At 38.9% G+C, this 17,324-nt stretch overlaps 2 protein-coding genes across 2 annotated transcripts in view; both read left to right on the forward strand.

Moving 5' to 3' along the window:
• Positions 1-17,324, forward strand: part of LOC140227983 (unconventional myosin-XVIIIa-like) — a 200,681-nt gene that overhangs the window by 107,546 nt on the left and 75,811 nt on the right. The gene's annotated exons all lie outside the window — the stretch shown is intronic.
• On the forward strand, positions 11,033-12,511 carry LOC140227981 (uncharacterized). The gene has a single exon (XM_072308364.1). It carries the CDS (start codon positions 11,033-11,035, stop codon positions 12,509-12,511), a length of 1,479 nt encoding a protein of 492 aa, XP_072164465.1.

The following is a 17,324-nucleotide window of genomic DNA, read 5'->3' on the forward strand; positions in this document are numbered from 1 at the left end:
AACTTTAACTACCTGTTAACTTGGACTTCTCTTCCTGGGTGTAAATCTTGTTAAGAGTCACCACCAGTAGAGTTCTGCATTACATTTGCACAATTGTGAGTTGCGGAAGTCCATAAATTTTACGATGGACTTGTGAAACTGAGACTGACATCTCCCACCCTCACACAGGCAGGTTTTTGTTTTTTATTTGTCTGTTTGTTTTTTACATCACTGTGTAAGTGAACCACTCCCATTTTGCTTTCACAATTACTGTAGAAGCCACTATCCCTCGATAATTCATGATGATGGCTTTGACAAGGAAATGTTAAATGGCAAAACTTCTCAAGCAGTACTTGTGATGACAAAAAACATCGAAACATCCTTGTGATGTTTATAGTCTTCTCTGTCTCAAAGTTTCTCCAACAGCTGTAACTTGATTCTAGCTGTGACGGATGGTTCAAATCATTTATGGAAATAAATTTGAATATTTATATGTAACTGCAAACTGACATGTTGTGCTACCATCACTCACAGACTGAGACACTGATGCCATTCCTTAAAGAGCTGGGGGAGAAAAGCTGATTTCTTTTCAGTGAAAAACAATGAGGCTGTCATTATTTGAATTTGAATTTCAGTCATTCTTGCAATCGTAAAACACTAATGCTCAGTACCTTTTGTTGTTTTGTCTGAGCACCTTTGATTAGATTTCAATCAAATGAAATGATGGGGTTTGTGAAAACCATCGCATTCTTTTTATAATGCAGCAAACAATACTGAAGACCACTGTATTGATTATACCATAGCATAAAGTGAACTGGATTAAAGTTTTAGCCTGCAGGTTGAGTAGTCATCAGTTTGGATGACTTACATTTGGTGCAATACCATAGCCTGGTAAAATTTTCTCAGTCAGTGTACTGGAAGTGTTTAAGGTGGGACATAATTATGGTCAGAGCACCATGTGCCTTATTTGGGGGTCTCTTAGTGGAATAATGATTAATGGTAGTGATTCTAAAAGTGTTTCTTGTTGGCAAGGAGACAAAAAGGATTGATGATTGTTCTTTTATATTCTGTGAGAGCTATAGCCCTTCAGTCATTGAAAAAATGTGATAATGCTTAGTTTATATTTTTCTGCAGTATGAGAAGATAATGTGATGGAATTTATTACAAATTATTTGCTTACAAGTTACATCAATAGGCTATAGAATAACACTCAATGTTTCTATATAAAACCAATGCTAGACTCTTCATTTTAACAGCTAGCAAACTGACAAAGAAAAACCGAGACCTTGAAACCAGTTCACAGGTCATGACCTCTGGGTTGTTGTTGTTTTTTTTTTAGATATGTTTTATTGAGTTTGTTGTTGTTGTTTATTGTGTTTAACCACATATCCCTCATCGTATTTCCTTTCAGGACTTTCCTAGTGGATGTGTCCCTAGAAATATTGCTGGAATTATTCTTTATGAATGCTTGTTTGCTTGACTGCAGAATGGTCATTTTTTCATTTCAAGTTTCAGTTGACTTTATTTAACTCAATAAGGCAAACTATAAACAAGCAAGTGCAAAAATACAGTGAAATCTGAACTTCAGGAAAAAAAAAAAAATAGGAAGAATACATCTCCACAAATGTGTGACCTTCATTGCAGAGATGAAGGGTCATTTGCTACTTACAGGCCATGAAAATATTTCTGTCTGGTCAAAGACTGAGAACCAAATTACCTCAGAATGCAGTGTGGACATTGTATTAGCAATGAGTGAAATATGTATTCCATGTCTCTGAATTTACTGTTTTGTATGTTGTGTCCTTGAAAGCAACTGTCATGTGATAAGACTTTAAGGACTTTATTGTTTTGTGGAAAGGGTGTAGTTACAGAGACTTTTTTTTTTTTTTTACTGTTACTCTCCTGAATAAGATCGTATGCTTGATATCTGTATTGTTATGAACACCAAGTGAAAAAGAAAGCCTGTTTCTGAATTCTTTTCCCATAACTATTCGTGTTCATGATAATACAGACTGAGCCTACCATCTTATTCACAGAGAGTTTACAACAGCAATAAAAAGACAATCTTTGTAACTGACATGTTATTGTGTACATGAACAAATATTTGCATGATTAATGTGAACCTGATTGCTTCTGATATCACTAGTGGATCTAAAGAATGGTGCTGACCCCTGTGGTTCACCCAGGTGACTAGCAATAGTCAGCAAACGGTAACAACCAGGCACATTGTGCCATATGCTTGAATGAATGAATGAATCTATGAATCTAACCTAGAGAGAGAGAGCAAGAGAGAGAGAGAGGGAGACTAATGACCAAAGCTCATAGGCCTTATCAACAATGTTGTTGATTGTCTTCTGCTGATAAAGCAGACAGTTAATACACAGGTTTGGGGCATGACTCACTACATAGTGTGTAGCCTAAGTGAACTTTGCTTTGTTTTCCTCATAAAATTAATGTAGATAAACCTCTCTTGATCGTCATGACGTAGAGTGAAACATTAACCGCCAAGCATTCAAATCGTACATTGTCAGAGGGTTTGGGATTTCAAGTGCCTTGAGAGGCAATGTTTTTGTGTAATGCAGTTGTCCTTGGAGTCGTTTTTCCCCTAACAAAAGGTGCCAGGTGTTTAATCTGCTGTGCTTGCATGTTGGCAAAATCTATCACCTTCTTGGCAGAGACGTTACCTGTAGTTTAATGTCAAAACTTTTGGAGAGGTACATTGCTGTGAGCAGACAGGAAAGGCAATAATGTGTTGATCTGCAAACTTTGTTGCCACTTGTCAACAAAACTGTGCAGTTGTTTTCATTTGTTTGGAGAGGGAATTAGAGTGCTGGAGTAGCAAGGACGCTTCTTTGATCAGCCTCCGAAATTCAGGGAGCTGTACATCTGCAGCACACACCTGTGAAGTCCTTTGCTGGGGCACGGAAGGTGCTGTAGCTGTAATGTGCCATGGTGGATAGATGCTTCGTAGAATGTTATGAAGCCCCCTGGAAGAACACTGGCAGAGAATCTTATGGAGAGAGCTAGTTTGGAGTGGCATGCAAGATACTAGCTAGCAACACATGAGGACGGCATCACTGTGGATGGTATAGATGGATGTTACTGTGAGTTTCCTCGATATATGGATGGATAGGTTGGTGTAAATGTGAATAGGTCTCCTCCAATCCTGCTGCCATCTTTCCCTCTGGCACAGCGGAGGCAAGTAGCTGTAGGATTCTAAGGTGGTGTTCTCACAGCTTTAAAGATGGCATAGATCTGCGTTGTAGGTAGAGTAATTCTGAAGCATGGTTAAAGGCATGTTTAATATGCAGCATTCTCCATCTAGCCAGTCTTGTGGCTGAAAGCATACACTGCTGTCTCCTCTGGCAAGTGATCTTACTGTGAGTGTTTCATATAAGAAGAGATTGTAACTGTTTCATCTACTGCTATTCATTAGCCTATGATGGAAGCATGCTTAATCAAATACACTTCGGGAGATGTTCCGATTTGAAACGGGCTTTGTAACATGTTAGGAAACATATTTCGTGCTCATCAAGTTAGTTTGGAAATGTAAACCTGAACTTGAATTGTATTTCTTCTGAATACATTTCTCAAATCATATGTTTGGCCGTCTATGGCATGGAGGTGTAGTCGTTTAGATCAAGTTCTGCCTGATTCTAAGTGTTCATTGTGTAGGTCTGACTGACCTCTAAGTTGTCATTGAAGAAATTAAGGATCTCAGCATGACTTTTTTTTTTAGATTTCCATCACATGTACTCTTACTCAGAAAACATACAGTGTACCAACAGTTGCATGTTTGATTGCATGGCAAACCATGGGGTTTGTGAAGCAGCTGATGTATGAAACAAGGCATTTGCAGTGAGCAGTTGGCCAAGAGACTTGTTGCAGTGCCTAAATGGCTCATGGCTGGTGCCGTTGTCAGAAACATGTTTCTAAAACATGATCAGAAGCAAAACATTTTTTTTTTACAGTTTGAAACCTCTGTCAGTTCAACTGTGAAGTATGAAATATGAGTGGTCTTCTGAAGCATCCCATTGTGCTAGACTACCAGTAGCAAGTGATGGAGAGGATTTGCAGTCTGAAACCTCCCTCAGTCCAAGTGTAAAAAGTATGAAATATGAGTTAGTTATCTTCTAAACTATTCCAGTGTGCTGGATTACCTGTAAGAAGGTGATAGGAGAATTGAACTCTTTGTATGCTTTGAGTGCTGATGGGCATAGAATACCCCATGGCATTGTGCACAGTGTTCAGAGTCTCTGACATAGAAAAGGTTAAGCAGTGAATCATGGTCTAGGCCAATTTTCAAAGAGCTCTGTAGACATCTTTTCATTCTGATCTAAGGAGCAGTCTTGTGTAGCTGATACTGATCTTTTGATGTTGTTACCCATGTCATTGAGAAAAAGATGGATTCACTATGTGAGATGTGCAAAGCCTGTATGATTTGATTGGGGACAAACAAATGAATATCTCGTAACCAGACCATGTGACCTTGAACTGGAAATCATGTGTGTTTGTGTGTTCATGTGTCTGTGTTGTCTGTGCATGTGTGCATGTCTCTGTCTATCAGGGATAATCCAAAATAAAAGTGCTAGCATATTGCTTGCTGTTATAGGGAGGCAAGTTTAGTTTTGAGTTGAGTAGTTTTGAGTGGCTTTCAAAAATGCTGCATATCACAAGACATAGTTATATGAGTATTGAGAAGTGGCTATCATATACTGCATCAATATAATTTTGATTATACACAAAATGTATATGTATAAAATACACCATTGGATATATGAAAGAAGAAAATGGGGTGGAGAATTGCTTTTCTCATGGTCATAAATAACATTGACGCCTGTGAAAATTGTTTTGGGCTTTGATATACAATGTGTGAGAGTCAAAATCCTCTGCCATTCTCCGAGGGCTGTTAGGAGGAGGAAAAACAGCTAAAAAACATCTGGATGATATGTACATGATAGAGGTCTCTTTTTATGTAGGCCTAACCTGAGCATGGCTCACTTTTCCTGTATGTTTTTCCTCTCTCTTCTTGACTGTTTATTCCCTCTCCCTGCCCCCCCCCCCCCCATCATGAAAATTATTATCCAGAAATCCCAAGGTCATAGTTGGTTGATGACACTTGGTAGGCCTAGGTCAGATCACTGATTGTATTTCACCATGTGATTTTCAGCTGGCGAAGAAAAGATGCACATTATTCAAAGTCTCGCCTGAAGGGAAAAGGAAGGACGTCGTGGAAAGTTTCCATGATGTATATATCACATGTGACTTTTTGTCGCTATTCCATAATATAGATCATATTTATCAATGTTCTATATGTATGTTAGTTCATCTTCAGGGATCCATGAGAGCTAGATAGCAAGGCCTAGGTAGAACAATGATTTTATGTTACTGGTTTCTCCATACGTATCCTAGGAAACAATTATGTAGATGGTAATGAAATTTGTATTTCCTTTAATTCTTTAATAGTTTTCATTATTTGTTCACGAAATGTTATTGGTAGTTAAACTATTCTATTTCTATAGCATTTGTTGTATATTTTCTTGTTTCTTATAGGTAGATATTGAATAGATAGATTAGGGCCTAATTGATGGAGAGATAGATAAAAATTCACCTCATTAATTCTGTGTAAGTTTAGCCAGCTAGTTTCAATCAATGGAGAAGTATGCCATCTTCATTAAAGAAAAAAGAAATAATGCATGGGTCTACCTATTGTATGCAAGCTTGTGAATGTGCTTGGGTGTTTGGCTAACAATATGACATGTAGGTCATTTGCATAGTGATACTACATGTAGGCCTAATATAATCTGTCCTCAATTCATCAAGCAAGAACAATTTTTATGTATCTTATCTTTGTCTCTTCATGTTTCAAGAAAGTGTGATTTTATGAAGTGTAAAGGGGAGAATGCCAGAAAACTGTTTTCTCCTCAAATCAAATGTCTACTGGTAGTGGGGAGCAAGTCCATGCAATAAGGTAATTTGACCACTGACCACTAAAGGGCAGATATCTCAGGAATGCCAACTGCCCAAAGCTTTCCAGAAATCTCACTGAATTCATCTCTTCAACTCTGAGGGATGATATAGGCGACATCTTTTATGTCATATGACATTGTCTGTAGTCTTTGCATTCCCTTCATCCATACCTTATTCAACAACAAAAAAAAATCATTTTCTATGAACTATATATTTTCTTTGCCTGAAAATTCTAGGATGAATCTGATCATGGAATGTCATTGATTTTATTACAGTAGCTTGAGCATGCACACCTAGTAAAATTCACTTTGATAAACAATTGATTTGGCATCATTCCATGTGATGTTTTATTCTTGTTATTTGAGGTTTCTCCTTTACACAGGTCACATACCGCTTTCAATATACTGTTCTATTTTGAAGCTTTTCTTTACTTCTAAACCTCAATAACATAATTCTGACAGAGAAAGAATAAATTTGCTTATTCTTGTGAGTAATTAAAGAAGTGCCATGCAATTTGTAATACCTTTAATGTTGCCATTGTTACAGAGTTGTTAAAATGCTCTCAGCCTGATGTCATATAGACTATCTTCAGTGGAATTCATACTAATATATAGTGATAAATTTACCCAATGAATAGACAGATACAACATTGAAAAGCCATTGTGTTTTAGAAAGTATATTCAGTAAGAACAAAGCCAGAGTCAGCAACCAGTCAGCCTCCATGCTAATTGTGCTTCTAGTCTACAGGCTGCCATTCTTGGATGATAGCCATACTGATAACTGTACTAATTGAAAGGCAAAATGAAAAAGATCACAAAAGAAAACATTTCATGGCCTTGAAACCAGGCTAGTTATCATCCTCTCTTCACCTAGAGAAAATGAGGTAGTCTGAATTAAGACCATATTTTGACAGTTTTCCACAAGCTGTAACAACATGTGGTAACTAACAGTATTCTGGAGGCCAAAATAGGTACGAAATTACCAGGATCTACAATCATACAGGTTGACATGACAGTGGATTATTTATGTGTATTACAGAATGCCTCTTTGTCAATTTTTAGCTTTCTTTCATTAGCTATTCTGTCTTGTCTTATAGGAGAGCATGCAAACAAATGCTGACTTTTGTATACCATCAGGATTTTGCAGAAAATAGAACTCATAAACATTGTCACTAAAGCTGACAGCACAATCTTGAAATTACAACTATTAAAAGAACAGAATAAGATATCACGTCGTTTGTTACTGGTTTTATTTTGGAATGGGGAGGAATACATTTCAGACAAATGGGTGTATTGTATGATATATTACATTTATTTCTGTCCAGTCTCCTTATTAAAGGGATTCCTTTCCACTAGAGTGGATTACACTGGTCTGTTACAATGACAGACTATATACAGTACAAATTCTTTGGATTTCAGATGAAGAAAGACAGTATAGAATGAAGCAGTCAACTGATATCCCCCTGCAATGATTTCCATGCCTTCTGTGTTGGAAAGACAATATTTGTGATATATCTTTTTCTTCTACCATCTTGCCCAATTGATGTTATATCAAAGCTTTTTATATTTTGCAGTTCAACTGTCTGAATGTCAGACTACTATGAGGGAAAAGAGAGAGAGAGAGAAGGAAAATGAGAAAAGGGAAAGTAGGAAGGAAAAATGGAAGAGGTAGAGAGAGAGAGAGAGAGAGAGGAAAAGGGTTTTTTTTATCTTTCCCCCCCCCCCCCCCCGAGATTTATGCCTTCCCTCATTCATTGAGAACATCAGAAAAAAGTTACCTTCATAACTTAGCTTGATAGTTGTGTGTCTCTGTGTGTGTGTGTGTGTGTTTGTGTGTGTTTGAATGTGTTGTGTGTGTTTGTGTGTGTGCAAGTGCACATGCATTGCTGCGAGTGTATGGACATCTTCAGCCAATGGTCATGCGAGTTGAGATGGGGACACAATACCACACGTGTGTTTGTGAGAGCATGGCTGATCCCCATGAAGAAAATCAATTTCTTCAGAGGATGAAAGGCTTGCGCTCTGTTGCCATTGTGTTCAAAATTGATTGACTTTTTGGTAGTTGGAAGACAGGAATTTTGAAAGTCCTGTTACGGAATGTTTTATGTGCCCTGGATGAGGAAGACGTGTCTTCATAGCTACGGCATTTTTTGGTGCAGTCACCTTGGACGTAACACTGGTAGGATGTCCACTACGTTCTGCTGACCGAGGAATTTGTATCACTGCATGATTGCGTTGAATCAGGGAAACTTACTTTGGGAGAGCATAATCATCAGTTGTGAAGCAGGAAACTAGCTGTGTCTGCTATTGGATACTAGTGCTCTGGAGTAGAAACTTCTGCATATTATATACCAGTTGCAGTCTATGGCATGACAGAGAAGTGCTTGTTCATTCATACACGCATCTTGTCTCTTGCATGCATGTTTTCTGTTGATCATTTGAATGTTGAAATGAGTAGATCCATCATTCCATGGCTTGCCTATGCCAATCCAGCAGGTGTCTCCAGCTCTCAGAGGTGGATGGGAGAGAAGTTAATAGGATGAGAGTCTGCTGGTACTGTGTACGGTGTAAATGAGTTGCCATGAAGTATACATTATACAACCAGGAATATTCATCAGTGATGTGTGTGTGGCTGGGAGTGTCAGAGATGCAGGTAGGATTGTGTCGTGCTCACAGGGAATCGGCCATTCCGGTTTCCATGGAGACAGCGAGGTTTTGGATCTCATAGAGGTCCTCATTTGTAGCTGTCTCTTGTAACAGGATGTAGCATTTGACAAGCTACACAGTATGTTTCTAAATTGCAGCATAAACTGAACATTTGAATTTAGCAACATTAGATGGATATTTTTTCCCCCATCATTTCTTTGTTTTTTTCTTTCTTTTGTACTATTGAGAGGCACCCTACTTTATTTTGAGCTGGTGAAATGACTTCAGTCAGGGTAAATATGGTAAATTCAATAGTGGAATGGGGAAGATGTTTGTTGGCAAAGGATAGTCCATTGTAAGTTTGGAAACTGCAAAATATACACCCTCTTCACGAGATTGACAAACAATGATTGTCATTATTATGTGTGTTAATTTGATGCACCTTTTTACGTGAAAAACATGACCTCTATACCTTTTGGAAGTTCCTTGCATGAAAATACATTGACCATTGTTCTGTAATGATATTTTAGTTTGCATACATTACTCATCTCTCTTAGCTGAGAATGTCCAGTATTTCATGGGTCTTGACTTTGCATGTAAAGAGAATTTGGCTTTCATGCTCTTTGGGCTTCAGCAGAAAACAAACAAACAAACAAACAACATAGAGAAAGAGAACATGTATTTTTAAAGTATGTGAGTTGATTGTGTGCTTTTACAGTTTGGGGAGGGGGAGAACAACCTTAGCAGGAAATTTTTTTTTTTTTAAATGTGAAATCTTACTGATCAGTGGCAAATGCTTTAGCTGCATTAGACAAGAGTTGCTAAATTTACAATATATGTAAAAAGTGATAAACAGTCATTTAGTATGTCCCTAAAATAATCACCTAGCAATGCAATCCACCAGGTTCTCAAAATAGCGTGCCGTGTCCTTGATGTCACTCGAGACAGACTTACGCTATTGTTGTGCAAACAGGCGGACTGAAATATGAGTTTTATCGCTAGATTGTGTGAAGACACCAGTGTGTGTAGTCATAGAGGGTTTGTAAAAACATTCTGTGCAGACATTATTATCTTGAACAGCATGACAAGGAAATCCTATCTGTCTTGAAAGTAAATATGAAATTGTTGACATGTTAACAATGAGCAATATGCCATTCACATAAAAAGGCAACAGTTTTGAGATGCCCATGTATAACATGTTTGTGTAGCCCTATCACGACTTACGCCTGATGAAGTTTCTAAACTTTGATTTTCTGACTTTGATAGTTTTAAATTCATCAGATGTAAGCTTTTTCATGCTATTGTTCCCCTGATTCCTAAAAGCCTTCCCCAGTTTTGATAAGAAAGGTAGTTACCATTAAGATAGAAATAAGCTTCAATTAGATACATTGTATACAGTGTAGATGCAGTGTAGCATCCAGGAACTAGCCATTCAAATACAGTGCATGTCAACGCAAATACCAGCAGTAACATGCTTCTTAGACTTTTTTAGAACTGTAGAGGAGGTAATTAGAATATTGAATTTTGAATTTTTGATATTGTCAATTGTCCCAGTTGCTACCAAATCACCTCTTTGCGCAGTTTGCTCAGCTATGCAGCAGGGTATTGTTACGGGTCTCCCCCTCTCTCTCTCATAACATATTCTATGTAGATCTATCCATCTATCTATCTATCTAGCCTATCTATCTATCTATCACATAAATTTTGCAATTATACAGAATTTAAGTTGATGCCTGTTTTGGTAAAGCCTTATAGCCTTTTCTTGATGTTTTGCTGCACTGAATCTTTGATTGGTTTGCTGTCATAAATAAAAAAATACCAGATCTATGCCCGGTTACCATGGAAATCTCCAATGTCTTGCTGATGTAGTTTTGTCTCATGCTGGTATTTACATTGTATTTGTATCTTGTTTGGTTCAGCTGATCTGTTGGGAGGTCATTACAGGCTGGTTTCAGACCTCAGGAGATTATTCTTGGCCAGTTTCAGTTTTGTGTTGGAGGAGAATAATGGTGCGTCATTACAGGCATCATTAGTCTGCCGTCACCCATGCAGTCCACTGAGACACATGAAACTTGTTTTCATGCTCATTTACTGCCGTGTTCATCAAACTCATGCTGGTTCTGTTTCTCAGATGTTCAAAGCCAGCAGTATTGACAGAGGGACCATCAAGAGCCGCTAATGAAGCTGTGTTGGGAAGTCCGTGCAAATATTTGGCCGTTTTATGTGGACACTCGGCATACCAGTGCATCGCCTTCCTCTGAAATTTTCATCTGTTAGAATTGTGACTCCTTGCAGAACACTCGCCTTGCTATGCCCCAGATTGAATCACTGAGAAAGGTGAGAGACTGAGCCAAGTGGTCAAAGTTCACAGCAGTAGAGGATCCTGCCCCAGGAGAGGGATAAAAAGGGGGAAAGAGGAATTTTACCTCCCCAGCAGGATGTCCTTTTTCTGTGTAATCAGCTCCTCTGGAGAGGAGCAGCATATGAGATTGAGGAGGGTTCAGGAGGAGGATGAGAACAATGAAAAGAAGGGAAGGAAGAAGGTAACCAGCTATAGGCCCCCAGCCATGGATGGGACCAGAGGGAGGTACCCCTGGGGTGGTGGCGGCCCCAGTCAAGAAGCCCGGGGTAGACAACCACCTGCTGTGGTGGGTGACAGGGGTGGGATCCCAAGAGAGTCATCGGTCGTAAATGGACAGGAGAGATACAGATCTGAGATAAAGCTCCATACCGGGCAGACCATGCCACACTCAAATTCATATGCTGGAGGAAACTGGAGTACTAATGAGTACCATATAGGAGGACATGAAGCTGAGAAGACAAGTGCTTTTTCTCCACTTGAGGGTAAGAACAGGAGAGACCAAGAACCTGTAGAAGGGTGTGACAGAAACTCACATGTGTTTGAACAGAGCCCTAGCACCACTTTGTCTCACAGCACCCATCAGCCAAAACTGAGAAATGCAGGTCAGTCTCTGGTGAGGGAGGGTAAACCACCGCCCCTCCCACAGGCTACCAGAAACGGCCGCAGCATGAGCAGCGAGAGTGGGGAGACTACGCCCTCTCCCAGGGCCAAGGTGGGGGAGCTGAGGCACCGGTGGGAAGTCCTGTCCTCTGGAGATCCGCCGCCCATGGTGCAGATGAAATGGGCTCGCGATGAGAGAACAAGAGGTGCAAAGCCCTGTGAGAAGCAGCCGCCCAAAGTACAGCCCAAGCCAAAGAGCCCTCGGAAGCAACGGTCTCAAGCTCTCACGGGATGGAACCAACCCGATGGTGTGCCATCGGAGGAGAGCCATGCAGTGGGTCCTTGCCAGGTGGCAGCTGCAACCTTACCAACACCAAATCCAACAACATCTGAGAGCATGGACAGCCCTTGTGTAAGCAGGGTGAATGAGACAATAAGCCTTGATAACCAGCCTGTCAATCAGTACTCCTATAGTCTACCTTCTCCTGTGAAAGATGGCACACTGGACAGTGGTCCTAGTAGGACAAGTCTGCACTCAGACCAAGGTCAGGCAATGAATGTAGTCTCCTCCTCATCAGAACTGGCCATTACTTTGGCCATTGATGACCAGACAGTAGAAGCCAATTGGATACATGCTGAGGATGGAGTGGAGAATGCGAATTGGAGTCCAGCCAAAGCTGTTGTAAGCCCTCCTCTTGGCAACCATGAGGGCGATGCAGCCAGTCAGCATCAATTTCCCCCAATGAGCATTGTTGAGGAAGCCGTGTTGGCCCAGGAAGCCACCCCTTGTGAGATGGCTGTCCGGCCATCAGATATTGTTGCCACGGAGCATCGAGCAGTGAGAAAGGAAGATTTATCAAATGAAAATGTAGAGAGCGCTGGAGAAGGGACGACTGAGATTGATGGTGGGCCGTCCATGAAGGATGAATCCCAGACAAAGGTAATTTTTGTTTAGCCTCCTTTCTCACTTATTCACTTATCGGTGACGTGTCACAATGCTTGTGTTTATCTTTTGTCTTTTCATCACTTTCTTGCAGTGTTAACTACAGGATGACCTATTTGAAAATAAGCAGGCAGAAGGCTGAAGATACTGTGTTTGTGTGTGCACATTTTGTGATCCAAGGAAAGAGTGTGTGAATAGGAAGAAAAATGATTGCTTAAAGGTACTCTTTACCTTTGGGAGCAGTGACATATAAAATGTTGGAGATATCACATTTGATGCATATTTGTGTTGTTCAGTTGGATCACAAAACATCCTACCTAAAAATTTGGCAATAAAGTCTAAAATATAAGAGTTATCACTATTTTTCTCAATAAACCGTAACTGTACATGGTTTAGTCTGGAAATATTTTTATTATAACTATTGTTCACATTTTTTCGATATAACAATACTTAATATTAAAAACAAATTTGAATTTTTACATGGTTGTTTCTATCCCTAGCTCATATTTTAGAACTATTTTGAAGTACTAAAGCTGGGGTTTTGTTTCATCTGCACATTGTAAATTATGCCTTTAAAACTTTTTTTTCCCCCAATAGCTAGTAACTTGACAATGTTTCAGTATACAAAACTCCATCAAAGCCATTATAGACCTATTCGGCTTTAAAACACTGCCCTAATGTCAGCTGTAACTGGGGGGGCTTCCAAATATGAAGAAAGATGATTTAATGGGTTGTGCAACAAGTCAGGTGCATTGCTGTTCCAGTGCATAAATCAACTATTGTCAGGCATAGTGAAGCCCCCAGTTCGGGCTGAAATAGACATTTATGTTAAAAAACAGCACAAAAACCGAACAGGTCCATATTTGACATCTAAATTATATTCTTTTTCTCCTGATGGCTAAATGTAAACAGACCAGTGCATTTCAGTCGTGATTTGTCTGTTGAGAGGAATGACACTGTTACTATAATTGGCCTCAGGATACCATCTTCTTTAAGGCCACACTCTCTGTGAAGGAGGAAAGTGATTGCCTCTTGTGATTCCCTCTTGCCTTTTTCCTGCTTTATAGTCAACTTACAGTAATCCCTCAACCAATCCATTTTTTGTCATGTTTCTGCCACTAGTTCATTGATTAAAGATACCTTTGTCATACTGCTCTTTTCCTTGAAATGATCAGCTTAAATGACTATAATCAGCGTCATTGATAGACATGCATTTTCTTGTTTAAGACTTGGATGATGAGAGGCCAGAGCCTGTAGAACAATTTGTTTGCAAGTCAAAGTAATGATTATTTTCGGTGTCCTTTCAGCCTTGTTACCATGGATCTGCACATTTCAAGTTAAGAGTCATGACAGAGAGGAAGCATTATTTTGATTCACAGTTACTCAAAAATTGTTTTGTTAATGTTGCACCTTGAACAGTAATTGACTTAATTGACTTCATACATATTGTGGTACTGAATTTGTATATTCACATACATGCATCAAACCAGGTGGCAGTTTCTTGTTTCCATTTTCTTCCTGTAAGGAGAAGAGAAAACACAGATCCCTGATTTTCATGCAGAAAAAAAAGAACAGTCTTCCTTCTACTTTTATTGTTCTTTTTTACAGGGCCTTTATTGTTTGTTTATTTGTTGTTACTGTGAAACATATGTCACAAGTGTGTGTTATGTGAACCTCCAAGGCATGTTACATTGCACCCCTCAATCTTTCTCTCTCTCTCCCACTGTGATGTTTACTTTGAGTTGCCTCATCACTTGCATACCAGATGTGTGATAAGAAGAGGGTAATGTTTATCAGCATCCCTAGTATTAGCATGCCAACTGATACAGTCCCATACATGGTAATTGGTGTTGATACCTAACCACTGTCCCACAAGGTGTAGCACTTGCTATACTGTATGTATATACGGTGATTCAGCTCACAGAGGTAAGGTCTGCCTTGAAGGTTAAGTATACATATATGTAAAGATTCCTCTCTGCAGATATATGTAATACAGAAAAATCTCCATCGTATGGAGTGTCATCAGTGTTTTAAAAGCCATGGTGTTTCTATCTAGAGTGTACTGTAAATATCATACTTACCATTTCTGGCATTTGCAGCCACATTTCAATTGCAGAAAAAAAAATGTATAAATTTCCTATTCGTAGTGATTCATTCCTGTGGTAAATCAAAAACCCTTGTAAGAAAAATGTTACCAAGGGGGATAGAATTGCAACCATCAATTAAGACTTTTCCAAGACACAGATAATTTCTAATTTTCCTCAATTTTCTCCAGAGAAATGGTGTTTTGTCATGATGCACATTTTGTTGCAGTGTATATTTCATATCTTTGACATGTATTTTGTACACACACTATTCTTGTTGAATAGCAAATCTTTGTGTGTTTTTATGCAATGACATATATATTATATATTTCATTTTGTACAGGCATAGCTCCTGTGCTGAAAAGTATTCTGTACTGAAGAGGCTGCCTTTGCTGAAATCAAACTGAAACAAATCCAGGCATATTGATTACAATCTTCAGACAATCTATTGCTGATGGTTTCTCATATACACAGGACATTATCCAACATTGATAAGGTTTCTTGTCTTGAAAGTAGGGTAATGATACTCTACCAGTATTATTCCCTTTTCTCATATTGTCCATTTGCAAATTGATTTTCACAAACTACATTTGGTTAACGCCCTTTCCTTGTTTCACTTTCTGTCATGCTTTCTGAAAGCACAATGCGACAGGAGACATTTCATTACAATGGGACATTGAAAACAAAGTTGTGGGATTTCAAATTTCATGAAGCACATAATGAGAGGAGTTGATGGTGTCATAATGTCACACATCTCCCATTGACCTGCTTATCTAGATCTTCGCTAAATTTCTTTCTTTTTTTAAGTAAATGAGATCTTTCCCTCATGTTATCCTGCTGGTTTCTACGTGAACGATATAATAGGGACTTTCCATTGTTTGGACGTGGCCACCTTTTTAATACAAAACGGTTCCAAATTGCTACAGACCATTCATCATGTCCGCGTTGTTATCGCCCATTTCGATTTTCAGTGCAAGCCATTCACTACATACTGCTATGACGTCATGGCTCCGTCCCCTTCAGTGGGCTGGCGATTGGTTGTGCAAAGCGATGACGTCACTCATGTTCTGAATCTGAGGGAAAGTAGGTAGCCGTGATATCCTTCACAGACGCGTTTGCGATTCTGGGGTTAGACGTGCTTGAAAACCTGGAGCATGCGCAGTTCCCTAAAATGACATCATTACCTCAATGTCCACGTTCAGGAGGTGAAATCGAGAAGTCCCTAATATCATCTTCTCATTCACCTTGCCTGCATGCTGGGAAACGATATTAGTATCAAAAGTGTCAAAATTCCACGTAACCCTGCTATATTAAGTGAGAATTTACATGAAAATGTTCTTGCTGTGTTCTTGTGACTTAGCTTTGTTTATCAAAGTGGATTTTGTTATCAATAAAACTTTCTAGGTTTTTGCCTTCCTCCACTCAAGGAATTTATCCTTTATGCTAAGGTACAAGCAATTGCTGTCATTGTGCTAATGATATGCCTAACCTTAGAGAGCCTTGCCTATTGTTTGAAGTCTCCATTCTTTTAATCCCTGAAATAGCTGAAATTAGAGTCTCTCTGTGATCATTGACAAAACCACCCACTCATTTTTTTCCTTTCTCAGTTCTCCAAATCTATATTTTGAAATATGATATATGCAAAAATGGAAGACGGGTGCATCTAGAGAAGATAGTGGGCACCAAATAGGGATAAGCAGAGATAAATCCACTTTTCCTTACAAGCAAAGCTGGTAAACTAATTCAACTATTCTAGAATAAAAATGAAATTCACAAGGCCATATTTTTTTTTGCTAAAATGCTGCCTTCTTCCCCCCCCCCCCCCATCCTCTTCCCCCACCCCCATCTGTCTGTGTCTCATTCTCTCATTCTTATATCTCTCGCTACAACTTTTTTGTTCAGCTGAAGTCTCCAAACTGACACCAGCAGCCCCGCCCCTTTATTCTCCTCTGCCTGCCCAATAGATTAGGGCAGTGAAACCAAACATGGACAACTTTCAAATGTAAATTACAGCTTATTCTGTGCTTTGTGCATTCTTGTCAAGAGCTCTATATAGCACCAGAAGGAACCTAGACAGTGGACAAGATCAATAAGTTTGGATCCCCTGGTTTTCTGTTCCAGAGTAGTCTACTAATTCAGACACATTATGATCTGAATAGTTGCAGTTAGGTATGACTAGTTTGTCCTTTTCCAAAGAATTCTTTGATTTATTTTCCTTGTCTCTATATTTCTATTGCAATGATTGAGTGCACTCTGAAACTTTTTTATTAGAATGAAGAAAGAAATAAAGCATCAGCAGAAACCTGAAGATCAGAAAGTTAACTCAACAAGAAATAGTCATTATCTTGAAGATGAAGCTATATTGTATAAATCATTTATCATCCACATGAGAACTGATTAAGAGAATTCATTGCAGATTATCCTGAAAAACGTGAAGAAGCAGAAGTTGACATCTAACAATAAGGTCCAGACCAGAGCCTCTAGTGTAGATACTGCTTGTTGTTTAAGTTTGTTCAATGTATTGTTAGCCATCAACTTGTAATGAATATCAAAATTTCAAGAAATATCAGTTTTGAATAAAACTGGGACTATGATGTGCTGCTTGATGCTTCAAATTCACATTCACATTTAAAAGCATTGCTTCTGAATGCAAAATGCAATAGTCACAACCATAGCACAAAAAAAAGAAAGAAAGAAAGAGAAAAAGTGAGAACTGATGGTGAAAACTACACCAGATAGCT

The sequence above is a fragment of the Diadema setosum genome, chromosome 4 (genome assembly GCF_964275005.1).
Source record: "Diadema setosum chromosome 4, eeDiaSeto1, whole genome shotgun sequence".
NCBI lineage: Eukaryota > Metazoa > Echinodermata > Echinoidea > Diadematoida > Diadematidae > Diadema > Diadema setosum.

What these genes read in the sequence shown, in the direction of transcription:
- LOC140227981 (XM_072308364.1), top strand. Translation starts at nt 11,033, where the DNA reads ATGTCCTTTTTCTGTGTAATCAGCTCCTCTGGAGAGGAGCAGCATATG.